The sequence below is a fragment of the Conger conger genome, chromosome 9 (assembly GCF_963514075.1).
Source record: "Conger conger chromosome 9, fConCon1.1, whole genome shotgun sequence".
Taxonomy (NCBI): Eukaryota; Metazoa; Chordata; class Actinopteri; order Anguilliformes; family Congridae; genus Conger; species Conger conger.
This window is the reverse complement of record NC_083768.1, coordinates 41,960,891-41,973,415: the sequence shown is the minus strand read 5'-3', so window position 1 is coordinate 41,973,415 and position 12,525 is coordinate 41,960,891. Positions and strand designations below refer to the sequence as shown.

The window sequence follows — 12,525 nt, the reverse complement described above, 5'->3', positions numbered from 1 at the left end:
TAACAGGTATTTTATCTTATTTACTTAAAGTCTGATTTATTTATTTTTGTTGCTAAATGCTATATTTCCAATGTGGTGAGAAATTGTGACTCATTACACATTTTGCCAATGGGATAAGACCCCCATCCCCATTTTGAGAACCTCTGTCCTAACCAAAGCATGCACACATTAAATAAACATCGCCATAAAGTGCTCATCAGCAACTTCACTCTCGCTGTCCCCGTTCCAATATGCAGATATAATGCGGAGGTGGACAAAGTTCACTCAGAAATTTTAACAGTGTAGCATTTTTTTTGCATGTTACAGTACCTTACTGTACAATATGATCTCCATTAGTTGAAGTGCACTCTTTTTTTACTCATTCAACAATAGTCTTTTACAGCAACACATAAAAACTGATTTACTACTTAAGTCTAAAAGTGGGACATTTTTGTGTAAATCAGGTGGTCCAACACAAGGCACACATACAGAGCAGTTTATCTGCTTTTGACTCCAGCATATTGGATTTGAAATGAAATGGCCACTACGAGGTTACAGTGTGTACGTACATCCATATCAGCATAGTCACCCCAAAAAACATTAGTTCACAGAAAAGCTGCAGCAATTTCATAAAAGCAGATTTCCCTTCTGGAAAGTGTTCAGGGTTGTTTTAAGACACTCGTCTGAATGCCCCAAACACACCCCGTCTCACCAGACAGGAGCTAAGGGCACAGTGATGAGCACTATGATGGGTAACAGAGTATTCAAACATCAAAAACTCTACACAACCAATCATGACAGAATGACTGTCGAGTAGAGCTTGGCTGGTTACCAACAATTTCTACTGAGCTGTTCAGGTTTCAAGCTCAAGAAACATGCTCATAAAACGGATGACAGTTCCCTGGAGCTGGAAGCTTATCAATTTATGATGTTTCTTGACTGATAACAAATCAGCTTTGTGTGAGGGCAGTAATGTTGGGCCTACGATGGTGTTATCTCCCCAGTAAACACAGGAAACTCACTTCACCTCCATTACAAACACCTCACTCTTCAGACTCAAAATGTGACTCCTTCTATTTCTGTTTGCCATCTACAGGTGCACACAAATCATTGACTCGAGGTAATTATCTTCACCATCTTGTACATAAGCATCTGGAACAGGCAACGTGGAGGGGAGCCTTCCGGCACAAAATGGCTGCCGTGCTTCACCCAGATGGGTGCTGCACTTTGGTGACTGTCGAAGGTTACGAGCGATTCGATTGGCTCAAGTGACTGAGATCCAGCGTAGTGCTCTTCCCAGGAGCACAGCTGCTCCCTCCGACAGAATATCCCTCTCCAGCCTCGGTTCCCTAGGCAGCGATGTGCTCCACGCTCTGAAACTAAATCCCGATCATTCCAGAACGTCCCGTTGGGAGACCTGTGACTGTCCGTGGAGTCGCACAGGAAGGGAACGTTTGGATTTCGGAAAAGTAAAAACACACACCAGTGCATATACCAATATTTATTCCCATAATTCATAAATCATAATTTACAAAAAAATTAAATATGCATATTTATCATTGCTTCTTTAAAACTGTCCTATACGCGATTAGAATGTTCTTGACCGAGCATTCCAATGCTGATGTCACAATCACTACTGATAATTGAAAGCAGTGGAGTTCTAGAACACTGAGAACTGTTCCATAAGTCAGTGAGCAGAGGAAGAGATGTTGAATACATCACCTATAGCCAAGTGGCTAAGGCGCAGGACTCAATAAAATAAGTAAATAATCTTTTTTGCTGTGGTTGGATTTATTGTGGTACAATGTCACCGTGAAAGGCCAATAGGCCTGGCCTGAACGGTCATCTGGGTTCTGAAAACCTAGAGCTTTGAAGAACTTAACTGAAAAACAGTCTAATTCACTCGCTAAACCCAACACATTGAAAGGGAACCAGCTGTCAAAGACACGAGAAGGAACCACATCGTTAATAATGATCCGCACCTACTCGCATTTCCTGAGTTTCAGCTCATTGGTTACACTTGCAATAAAGCGAATTCACCCACTGGAGATAAAAAAAACACTGTCTATCTAGCTCATCAGCTTGTGCAGGTCCACACAGGAGAACACAAGCCTACAAAATGAACTCGACTCAACTTCTTCCCTTTGGCTGACATGAGAAAAGCCGATGCTCTTAAGAGTTAAACGCCACCGGTTTCCGTTGTGAGGGGTGCGGTGTTTTTCCCAACATGAACTCAGGGGGCTGGCTATGGCAACGGAGAGGCAGCTGATGTAATTACAGGAGCAGTGAGTGAGGGACTCCAGCCCTCCATCAGACTCTTCTTTCTCCCGCTCTCCTATCGGCCCTTAAATCCTTCAAAGTACTTGGCGAAGATGGAGCCCTCGTCCCTGTGGTCAGCCGAGGGGGGGGACAGACCTGGCCCAAAACAACATCCAGAAAGGCCATGAAGAAGAATGCTTAGGAATGATGTGTGTGTGTGTGTGTGTGGGGGGGGGGGGGTACTGACTGGGTGCTGAGTCTGAGTGTGTGTGTGTGTGTGTGTGTGTGTGTGTGTGTGTGTGTGTGTGTGTAGGGTACTGACTGGATGCTGAGTGTGTGTGTGTGTGTGTGTGTAGGGTACTGACTGGATGCTGAGTGTGTGTGTGTGTGTGTGTGTGTGTGTGTGTGTAGGGTACTGACTGGGTGCTGAGTGTGTGTGTGTGTGTGTGTGTGTGTGTGTGTGTGTGTGTGTGTGTGTGTGTGTGTGTGTGTGCGCGTGAGCGTAGGGTACTGACTGGATGCTGAGGGTCCTATCAGATCCTGTGGCCCCCTGCTTTCTGCAGGGCCCGAGCGTGTGACAGTGGTCTCCTCATTACCCTGACCATCCCTCACTGTCCTCCTCTCCTCCACCGTCTGAGAGAGAGAGAGAGAGAGAGAGAAAGAAGGAGGGATGGAGAGAGAGAAGGGGGAGAGAGAGAGGGAGAGAGAGATCAGTGTTTTATAAACAGGACTGGTATTTGCTAACCCTCTCCACTGCGACTAGCAGGCCACATTTCTGTCAGAATTACACTATGGGGCTTTTCCTGGACTCACTGCATATCTCATAGAAATGATAATACATAGAAATTAAAGCCAATTAACTTTTGCTATTTTGACAAAATAATAAAAGTTAAGTTAATAAAAGTTAACTTATGGTCCAAATGTGCATCAGGAAATGGGGAAAACATGCTCAGTTTGCATGAAAAAGTGTCAATTATTAATCAAGTTTCCATTTCCAAGGACACAGAAGGTCTGTACAAATCATGTGATGCCTTTCTCCCAACAGAAAGGTACCACCTGGCTCAGCAGGTTCTTCAGTAAAAGTACAAACAAAAGCACTCCGCAGTAACTATGCTGTAACATTCTAATGGACGCTTAGGAACTGTCGCCAGGCAACTGCCAAACGTCCAATGCCACAAACCCATAGCACAGTAAAGTCACTTTACAAAGGGTCTTTAAAAAAAAGTGTTTAATAAAATCTATTAACCACACAGACTGGACGACAGGCACTAAAATAAGTTACTGGACATTAAATTAAAATCCTAACTAAACGAGGGCAGAGATTTTCGGTTACCCACCCCGTCCGACTTGACTACTTTGCTGACCGTGACCGACTGGAAGTAGGACCGGAACCTGGGCTGAGCCGAACCTGGGGTCAGAATCTGGTCCAGACCTTCGGAGGTGACCCGGGAGTCCAGATCTGGAGGAGACAACACACCGCGCTAGAGAAACCCAGACCTGAACCTAGAAACGCTAGAGAAGACTCAGAAAAGCTACATGCAGAGATTGTGAGACGCACACAGCACTGCGTGTGTGGGAGGGCCGAGTGATAGCAGCTGGGTCAGGCACTGCGGCGACTGAGGAACGCTACACTGTGTGCCTGGGTCAAATATGTCACCGCTTTAGACTCAAATACTTTTCCTGCGCTTTACTGAGCTCGTCTGGTGAATTAGAACCTATTAAATACTCCCATAAAGTGCACACCCCAACCATATGGTCCTCCTGATTGGCTCAATTGCACCAGGCCTGATTAATTGAGCGCAGAAAGGTATTTGACGACGTGGCGAGTTAAATGTCGGACAGAAGCATCGCCGCTCTGCTCAAACGAGGAGACAGCGCCTCCTGCTGGCCTCCTACCTCTGTCCTCCTTCACCACCTCCTCCTCCTCCCTGCCTCTCAGCAATCCTCCTCTCCAAACGTCACCGAACTGCAGCACAGACAGGCAGGAAGCATGAGGGAGGAGATGGGGAGGACAATAGAAAGTACATGAGAAAGAGAGAGAGAGAGAGAGAGAGAGAGGTTAAAGGAGGAAGGTGCACACAGGGAAGAGAAGAACTTGAAAAATTGATAATAAATGTCAGTCATATTTTTTTGCCACACTATCAGCTAATGGGATTGCCAGGAGGCAATGTGACTGGAAGATGCGTGTCTTGTGTGTGTACACATGAGACTGAAACATGCTGTACTATGACGTCTATGATATCTCAGGTGTGTAAGACACGTGGGAAATTCCTGTGTGTGTGGGTGACAAGTGGGATGTTCCCATGAGAGAGAGAGAGAGAGAGAGAGAGAGAGAGGCAGGGCGCTCCAGACCTTAGGGAAGGGGCTCCAGTGCGGGAGCGGGGAGCTGGAGGGCGGGGGCTCAGAGGGCCGATGAGGGGGGCTCTCTGGGGATTTCAGCATGAAGTCCCTGAGGGACCGCCCCCCTGCTGCTCCCCCATCCTGCCCAGGGCCGTCCTGAGCTGGGGGGGGCTCGATGCTGGGGGCCCCTGCAGGGAGGGGGAGAGAGGCCTGTTAAAACAGGGGTCCCTGAAATATGGGTCTGGACCATTAATGTGGGGAGGGGCAGGTTCACATGGGTCATGTGATACAAGAAAAAAAGAAAATTAAATATACACCAAATTAAACAGTGTACAGTAGAACATGTATTACACTAAGCTACTCAGAGATGGTTGTGTAATTTCCTACACTCATTGAAACCTTGCATTAAACATGAGTACTCGTATACATGTGGGAAGTGAAAGTCGGTCACTGAACCAGTAAAAGACGCCCGTTTACCAAAGTTTCCAAAATCTGACCGTCGTTCCCACTGGCCCAGTTGGCCGAACAGTTCCTCCATCTCCTTGAAGACTTCGCCGAAGAACTGCGGCTCCTGCACGCGCAGGCCGCTCGGGCCGAAGCTGAACCCGAACCGCATAGCATCGTCATTCGGGTCCTGTTGGCCTCCCTCGTAGCCACCGAAGAAAAAATCTTGACCACCTTCATCATCGTCGTCGTCCTCATCGTCATGAGTCAAGGTGTCAAAGAAAGGATCCCTAGTGCTGGCATAGTTCAAACCAGTCAGCAGTCAGACCAATTTAGTGCAACCCAGATCGTTCAGAAGAACCGCAATCGTCCCCAAATCATTTTACGGTCGTGGTCATGGTCGATTTACAACCCCACACAATTATTTTGGGAGAAGCCGCAACACTTTTTCCCCACCCTTAACACTGAAATATAGATGATTCAATTCTCCTGTTGCAGGAACTTAATTTCATCAAATTACATCCAAATCTATTCACGACAGGTGTCGTGTTCACAGAGGAAAAGCACAGGTTAAAGGGACATTATCTGGAGACACCTGTTGGAGGACACTAAGTAAGTGTAACCTGTCGTTGTATTTCTCCATTAGCCGAAGGAACTTTCCAGAACAAAATATCAGTAAACAGTAGCTTAAGTTAGCGAAGTCAGTGGCTAGTTAGTAATTATAGCTTGCTAACGTTATAGATTATTGAGTCAATTATTCAGTAGTTTACTTACATGTCCTAAACCTACACGCTAAATAGTACGTTATTGAGCTAGCTCTCAATGCGTTTCCTATTTGACAGCTAGAATAAGCTAGCCGCTAACTAGCCAAGTTGCTAAAAACACAGTCGCAGCAGTTGGCGAAGTATTAAAATGTAACTTATTTTTGGAATGCCAATGTCGAACACCTACCTTCGGCCATCTCCACGATGTCGGCCTCCAGGTACCCCAAAAAATCCACGAAATAAATCAAAAACGCTCATTTATTGCCTTGCAGTTGAGCTAGTGATGTAACATCCGGTAACTTCCACCGTGAAACCAGAGAACAAGAAGGGACAATTTAAAATCAGCGAGACCAGTAAAATACTTCAATTATATTTCACAATTCAGTTTGCATGCCCGTATATCCCATTTGCTTTTCAATGGGAATTATTAATTACAAAATTCTACCGCTAAGATGAAAATACAAATCTGGTATTCATATGTTGTGTTCATATGTTGTGTATATTTATATTTTGTTGTACAGGTAGCAGTTCAAATTGTACTTCCCTCTAGGGTCTTTCAGCGAACTTATCCCTGGTTATGGATATGCACTTTGTTGTACGTCGCTCTGGATAAGAGCGTCTGCCAAATGCCAATAATGTAATGTAATGTAATGTAAGTTCTGGGGGCCTTCAAATGTTAAAATATGGTACATCACACCAATGAAATATGTCCTTGTATGTGATCAGATGCTCTCCATACTCAAAGACCGATAAACGCAAAACATTTGATCAATGAAAAAGTGATCAACTTCCCTATTTGAAGCAAAACTAGGCGATTGGCGTCGTCACCACCCTTGAAAGAGTAAGTTTGCCTTTTGCCGTAACAACTTGCGATCCATTGGTTGGACTGATCTAACAAAATGGCCGACACGACAGAACGTCAACTGTTACCCCTTCACCTCCTTCCATTGGGGCAAACTGCAGCGATTATGCCAGCTGGGCATTCTCGAGCAGAGGCTGTCTGAATCGGCACACATACCTACTGTTGAGTACACTTATATACCAAGTATGCTAGCTGTATACTCAACAGTAGGCAAGTCCAGTACCGTATACATAGGGCCTTGCTCTGTGGCTGGCTTTCAGTGCATTCCAGGGGAGCGTGCCTATGTTCCCTCAGATCAGTACCTCCACCCAGGCGTGCAGTGGTAAGAGAGAGATGGGTAAACTGTTGAGTGCAGAGTTTACCCGCCTTGTTTCCCCTCATTGATTAATAAAGTTGATGTGAAAATAGGTAATCACAATTTTCTCAAATTGACCCAACATATAGACCATGTTCAGCAGTGTTAATTGCGTTGACAATAATTAATTCTTTTGTTAATTTGTCATAGTTTTCGTCAACATTTTTTTCACTGACGAAAACAGAACTAAATAACTAATTCATGATGACAAAAACTATGACAAAATATATTGACACTTGGAGCCGCGGGAACATAGGGCTTAATTTGGATGGGGGGAAAAAAATCATAGGGCTGAGGGACCATTCCAGTACTGGCCAGAGTCCTCACACTTTGCTTCCACGACACATGTGCACAACTCATAACTCACACCTGGAGGGCCGGTCTGCAAACTGGTTTTTGTTCCAACCAATTACCTTAATTTATTTTTCTGACAGCTCGAGAAATAATGCTGGTTCACTCCTGTACTTGAGCACAATAAAATCTTTAGGACGCACTTGCAGTCTGCAGCTGTAGCATATACAAAGTTGATGTGCACCCCTGTTCTAAATTATCTGCTAATTGAACCGCAAAAACCTGCACACTCGAGCTTACCTGGGATTTCTGTTCAACACCCCCTCGAGAGCAATCATTACCTAATGACGAAATGCAGCTGTAGCATGGATGCCAGAACGTCTGTACTATTGAAACAATACAAGTTATCCATAAACAGACGCGGCCCCCCTCGCCCACCCCTTGCCTGGCCCCCGTGTAAGGAGTCGATGTAGCCGTTCTGCACAGTGGGCGACCATTTCGAGTGTCCTCATCCTGCCAGTGAGCGCTTCACTTCTTGAGAACCCCGCCACACAGATTTCAGAAATGGAGGAAGTCTTTCACAGCTCTTTTTAAAGAACGACTTTCCCTGCTCAGTTGGTGTCAAAACTACAATCCTGCGGGGGAGCAGTGTCTGCTGTCGGCTTTTGAGTGTCTCAAGACCAAGACCTTCATTCAAGTCACCTGATTGGCTGAAGAATCCACACACCTTGTGCCCCCTGGGAATTGTAGTTCAACAAACCTTGCATTCTCCTCCATTGTGCCTTCGACGAGGGAGTGTCCATCAACCCAACCCAAACTTACGATGATTGGATAATGCAATGCTCCAAAACGTAAAATAAATCAACAAAAGACATTCACATCCAAATGATGAAATGTCTTTTTCTTGTTTATTTCCTTAATATTTATATATATATTTATATAGTTTACAAAATAAAAATAAAAAACATAGGAAATAAAAACAAACAAAAAAACAAAAAACAAACAGGTTCGTGGGTGAGAATTTGAGGAAGGGGGGGAAAAAAGCCAAACAAAACAGGACTACAGTACTTGTGTTTTTTTTATATATATATACAAGACAAGTTTATCCATTTAAATTCTTTAGAACGCACAGTACAAAAAGAAAATAGTCACTGACAAACAAAAACCATTGTACAACTCTGTCCATCATTAATCACGGCTTTAAGTTTTCCTAATAATATAATAAGAGGGCAAGGGGTGGTGGGGGTGGGGGGGTTAGAAAAAGAACACAACACTTACACACATGGGGGGGGGGGGGGGGGGGTAGGGGAGGAAACATGGACTGTTCCATTCGGGGGAGGAGTAGGGCGGCCGTCCTGGGCTTTCGAGAGGGCAGTCTCCCCAGTGTAGCTCCGGTCCAGAGAGCGGCTGATCCGGTCCACGTTTTTGCCGAGTCTGAAGGAACGAGCTCGATTCGGTGAGACGGGAGTGACGATGTGGAGGAGGGGGAGGGGGGGGGGGGTCAGGAACCCAAACTCTGCCCGACCCCAAAACCAGACTGATGCTGGATTTGATGAGGAGACATGTCGACTAACGAATCAAAACAAAACAAAAAAATGCATCTTTTGCCTGCAGAAAATACACCAAACGGCTTGAGAGGGAAATGAAAGGAGGGGGGGGGGGGGCAGGGGGCATTTTACTACAGGGGAGCATCTCCCCAAGACTCGTTCTACTGTCCTGGCGTATCCAACGGCAACGAGCCAGTTACCCCTCTCACACAACCCATGTGCACACACACACACCCTGCACACACAAGCACACACACACACACACCCTGCACGCACAAGCACACACTCACACTCACACTAACCAGTGCGCTCGCATATATATTTATATTCAGTAAAAAATAAAACTACAAGAACTGCATTGCCGATTTCAGAATTTCCTTTAAAAATAAGATCTGGTAACTCGTAACGGGGAGGAGAAGAAAAAAAGAAAAAGAAAAAGAAACTTCCATTTTCTGCCTCCATGGGGAACAGGGGAGGCCTTTCCACACCCCAGTAACAGGGAGGAGAGAGATGGAGAGAAGGAGAGAGAGAGAAAGAGATGGAGGCAACCAAACAGGATGGGGGACAAAAATAGAAAATGCCAGCACATGCCCCTCCGCTCACCCCAACAGTTAAAAAAAGATTTAAAAAAAGAAAAAAGAGAAAAAACCTTAGAAAACAGACCTATGTTCCACAGAACAGAGAGGAGGGGGTAGAGGACAACACGGACATGGAGCACTCTACACATTCCGTTTTAAAATGGCCGCCTCTCTCATTCTGCTCAGTTAAATAAATCGCTTGACCGTCCTGCCGGGCTCCGCCCCCCCCCCCCCCATGCCTACATCACCGCCCCTGCCCCAGCGGCGGCCCTCTCTCTGCACAGCGACACCAGTGGTCAGGAGGGGTACTGCAGGCACACTCTCGGGAGTGGCACAACAGGGGGATGGAGACAGAGGGGTGGAGGGGAGGGGTGGTAGATGAAGAGGGAGCTTCCGTCAGGTTGTGGGTGTCCGGGCGTGGCGTATTAATTTGCCCCCCAGTTGTAGCTGTTGTAAGCAGACTTGTTGACCTGGGACTTCTGTTGGATGGAGGAGTTCTGGCTGCGCTGACCAGTGCCACTCTGTACAGGGAGAGGAGGAGAGCACACTGACATTACAATCATCATCATCATCACCATCACCATCACCACCCACAGCCCAACCCTGCCTGCAGTCCCGAGTCCGGCCACTAGGGTGGCTCAGATGATTGACAGACCACATTATTTGTGCACCAGCTTTAGTATGCATGCATGCAGGCACGCACAGAGGAGTCGAATATGCCATTGTTTTGGATTCAAATATATTAGGTTAGCCGAACCGACATCGCTGTTCTACAGTGTGAGTGTACCATCAGACAAGGGAATTCTGTAAACTAGTGTTAGCGCGCACGCACACACACACACACACACACTACCTGCCCGTCCTGCTGCAGGTGGTGGTGCAGAGTGTGCGAGTGTGTGCAAGTGTGTGCGAGTGTGTGCAAGTGTGTGAGTGTGTGAGTGTGTGAGTGTGTGAGTGTGTGAGTGGACCCTACCTGCCCGCCCTGCTGCAGGTGGTGGTGCAGGGTGTGTGAGTGTGTGTGTGTGTGTGTGAGTGTGAGTGTGCGAGTGTGTGAGTGTGAGTGCGAGTGTGAGTGTGCGAGTGTGCGAGTGTGCGAGTGTGTGAGCGGACCCTACCTGCCCGTCCTGCTGCAGGTGGTGGTGCAGGATCTGGGAGTGGGGCTGCTGGTGGGGGGCCAGAATGTGCATGAAGGGGGCGGGGGCGTAGCCGGCGGCCGCGGGGGGGTTGATGGGGCCCGCGCTGCCCAGCGCTGACGGCAGGCTGAAGGAGGCGGTGGGAGTGCCCGCGTGGAAACCCTGCTTATCGAACGACTGGAGCGGGGGAGAGGGGGAGAGAGAAAGAGAGAGGGAGAGGAGTGGGGCCAGGAAGAGAGGAGAATTAGGGAGAGAATTTGCATCACTCATTACCTAGCACAGCCCTCCTCAGCTCCACATCCTGCAGTGTCTGCAGGCATTCATTTCAACCTACACCATCTGATTTTACTAATCGGCTTATTACCTGAACCAAGCGGCTGAAATCATTAGTGAACTCAGGTGGTGTGGCGCAGGGTAGGAGCAAAAACCTGCAGACGCTGCGGCCCGCAGGGCATGGAGTTGAGTAGCGCTGATCTAGTGGCTAAGGTACATTACTGGAACCCAGAAGGTTGGTGGTTCAAGCCCTGGTGTAGCCACAATAAGATCTGTGCGGCTGTCTAAGCCCCTGCTTAGTCTAATCAACTGTAAGTCACTTTGGATAAAAACATCAGCTTAATAACTGTAATGAATGTAATGTCATCTATTAAAAACACACACAGCCTAATCCATTCATGGGCTCATGGAATTAGGCATCCTTTCTAAAAGGCCTGTCTCCTGGTTTGTCTGACTGTATTTGTGGCTCTATTGGTGAAAGGCAGAGGAACAAGGGCAGATATATTCCTCTGGTTCACGGTGTGTGCTCGATCACGTGTGAGTTTTTAAGATGCATTTCGGTGCATGAGAGGCACACTTGCTCACCTGTGTTTTTGTGTAAACAGACCCTGAAATGTCAGGAACCCCAGTGTTGCTGGATGTCACAGAAACTCCTGCAGTAGAGGTTAAAAATAAATAAAAATAAAAATAAAAATACAGGAAGAAAACATGAGGGAAGAAGGGGAAGGTTCAGTGAGTTACGCTCCACTCCCCATCTAATAACAGACACACAGACTTCCACAATCGCACCCAATGCCCATGTTGAACTCAAAGTCCAAATGACAATTCATGCCTTTAAAATAATTGAGTGACACTGCACTCTTCACAAGAGGGCATTAAAGAACGGTCACTTAAACAAGGGTTTAAAAACGGTGTCCAAATGAGGCCAATCTTGTTCACCCTTCGGTTTTTGAGCGATTTTTAGCAATGAAAACCCACGACCACTAGAGGGAGCCCCACTGCAACAGAATACATAAACTGTATAAACACCAAAGAAGAAGAAAAATCCACAATTCAATAAGAAGGCCAAGAATACAAAGTCACAATCAAAAGATGGAAAGAGAGAGTGACAAGAAAAAAACAGGAAAAGAAAATGGGAGAAGCCAGGTGTGGAAGATGATGAAGACAAAATGTTTGGGAGGGAGGAAAGCAAAACAAAATGGCTGCCATTTATGCCTTGCTGTTGTCGTGAGCCAACAGCCCTGGTCAGCCGCACTTTACAGGATAGGCGTGTGCAGTGTTAGAGGGAGACTGAAGGAACAGCGGAACACCCATGATGAGGCCTCGGCTACAGAAGCCCGGGAGGGGCCTTTATTTGTGTCAACGTTTGCTGCGGCGGTGCAGACAGTGCGGCTGGGTTCAGACACGCCGAGGTCTTTGTTGCGGTTGCCGTGGTCACGGGCCTCCCGCGCGCTCTTCTTCGTTGGTGCGGGCCGATTCCGCAGCGTCGCGTCAGCGTGCGGACGCTGTGTCGGGCTGGGTCTTGCGCGGGGAGCGAGGTGTGTGTGTGCCGGGGGGGGGGGGTGTGTGTGGAGGTGCTCCAGGGCAGGGAGAGGAGACAGTATGGAAATAAAGCCAGATAAAATAGAAAAGATTCAATTCAAAAACTAAAAACGTTATATGGTGACGTGGCTTGGCGTTTGCCCTTCAGCTACTCTGTA

At 47.0% G+C, this 12,525-nt stretch overlaps 2 protein-coding genes across 7 annotated transcripts in view; both read right to left on the bottom strand.

The window, feature by feature from the left end:
- Positions 1–1,465: 1,465 nt before the first annotated feature.
- Positions 1,466–6,069, bottom strand: hax1 (HCLS1 associated protein X-1). Its single transcript, XM_061255371.1, has 7 exons — positions 5,974–6,069; positions 5,056–5,318; positions 4,591–4,766; positions 4,135–4,204; positions 3,576–3,697; positions 2,754–2,871; positions 1,466–2,394 (listed from the first exon to the last, which is right to left on the bottom strand). Exons 1-7 carry the CDS (start codon positions 6,042–6,044, stop codon positions 2,315–2,317), a joined length of 900 nt encoding a protein of 299 aa, XP_061111355.1. The 5' UTR covers positions 6,045–6,069; the 3' UTR covers positions 1,466–2,314.
- A 2,111-nt stretch (positions 6,070–8,180) lies between these two features.
- Positions 8,181–12,525, bottom strand: part of ubap2l (ubiquitin associated protein 2-like) — a 32,910-nt gene continuing 28,565 nt past the window's right edge. For all 6 annotated transcript variants that reach the window (XM_061254205.1, XM_061254204.1, XM_061254207.1 and 3 more), the window contains 3 exons: positions 11,411–11,478; positions 10,535–10,729; positions 8,181–9,940 (listed from right to left, as the gene is read on the bottom strand). In XM_061254205.1, coding sequence (XP_061110189.1) covers positions 9,845–9,940; positions 10,535–10,729; positions 11,411–11,478 — 359 coding nt within the window. In that variant the 3' untranslated portion in view covers positions 8,181–9,844. The remainder of the gene's footprint in view (positions 9,941–10,534; positions 10,730–11,410; positions 11,479–12,525) is intronic.

Bases quoted from the DNA above. Each gene is read 5' to 3' on its own strand.
- hax1 (XM_061255371.1), bottom strand. From the start codon at position 6,044: ATGAGCGTTTTTGATTTATTTCGTGGATTTTTTGGGGTACCTGGAGGC. The intron at 5,319-5,973 runs GTAGGTGTTCGA...GAACTATGCCAG, and splicing joins CATCGTGGAGATGGCCGAAG to CACTAGGGATCCTTTCTTTG. The intron at 4,205-4,590 runs GTCTGGAGCGCC...TCTGTGCTGCAG, and splicing joins ACTGGAGCCCCTTCCCTAAG to TTCGGTGACGTTTGGAGAGG.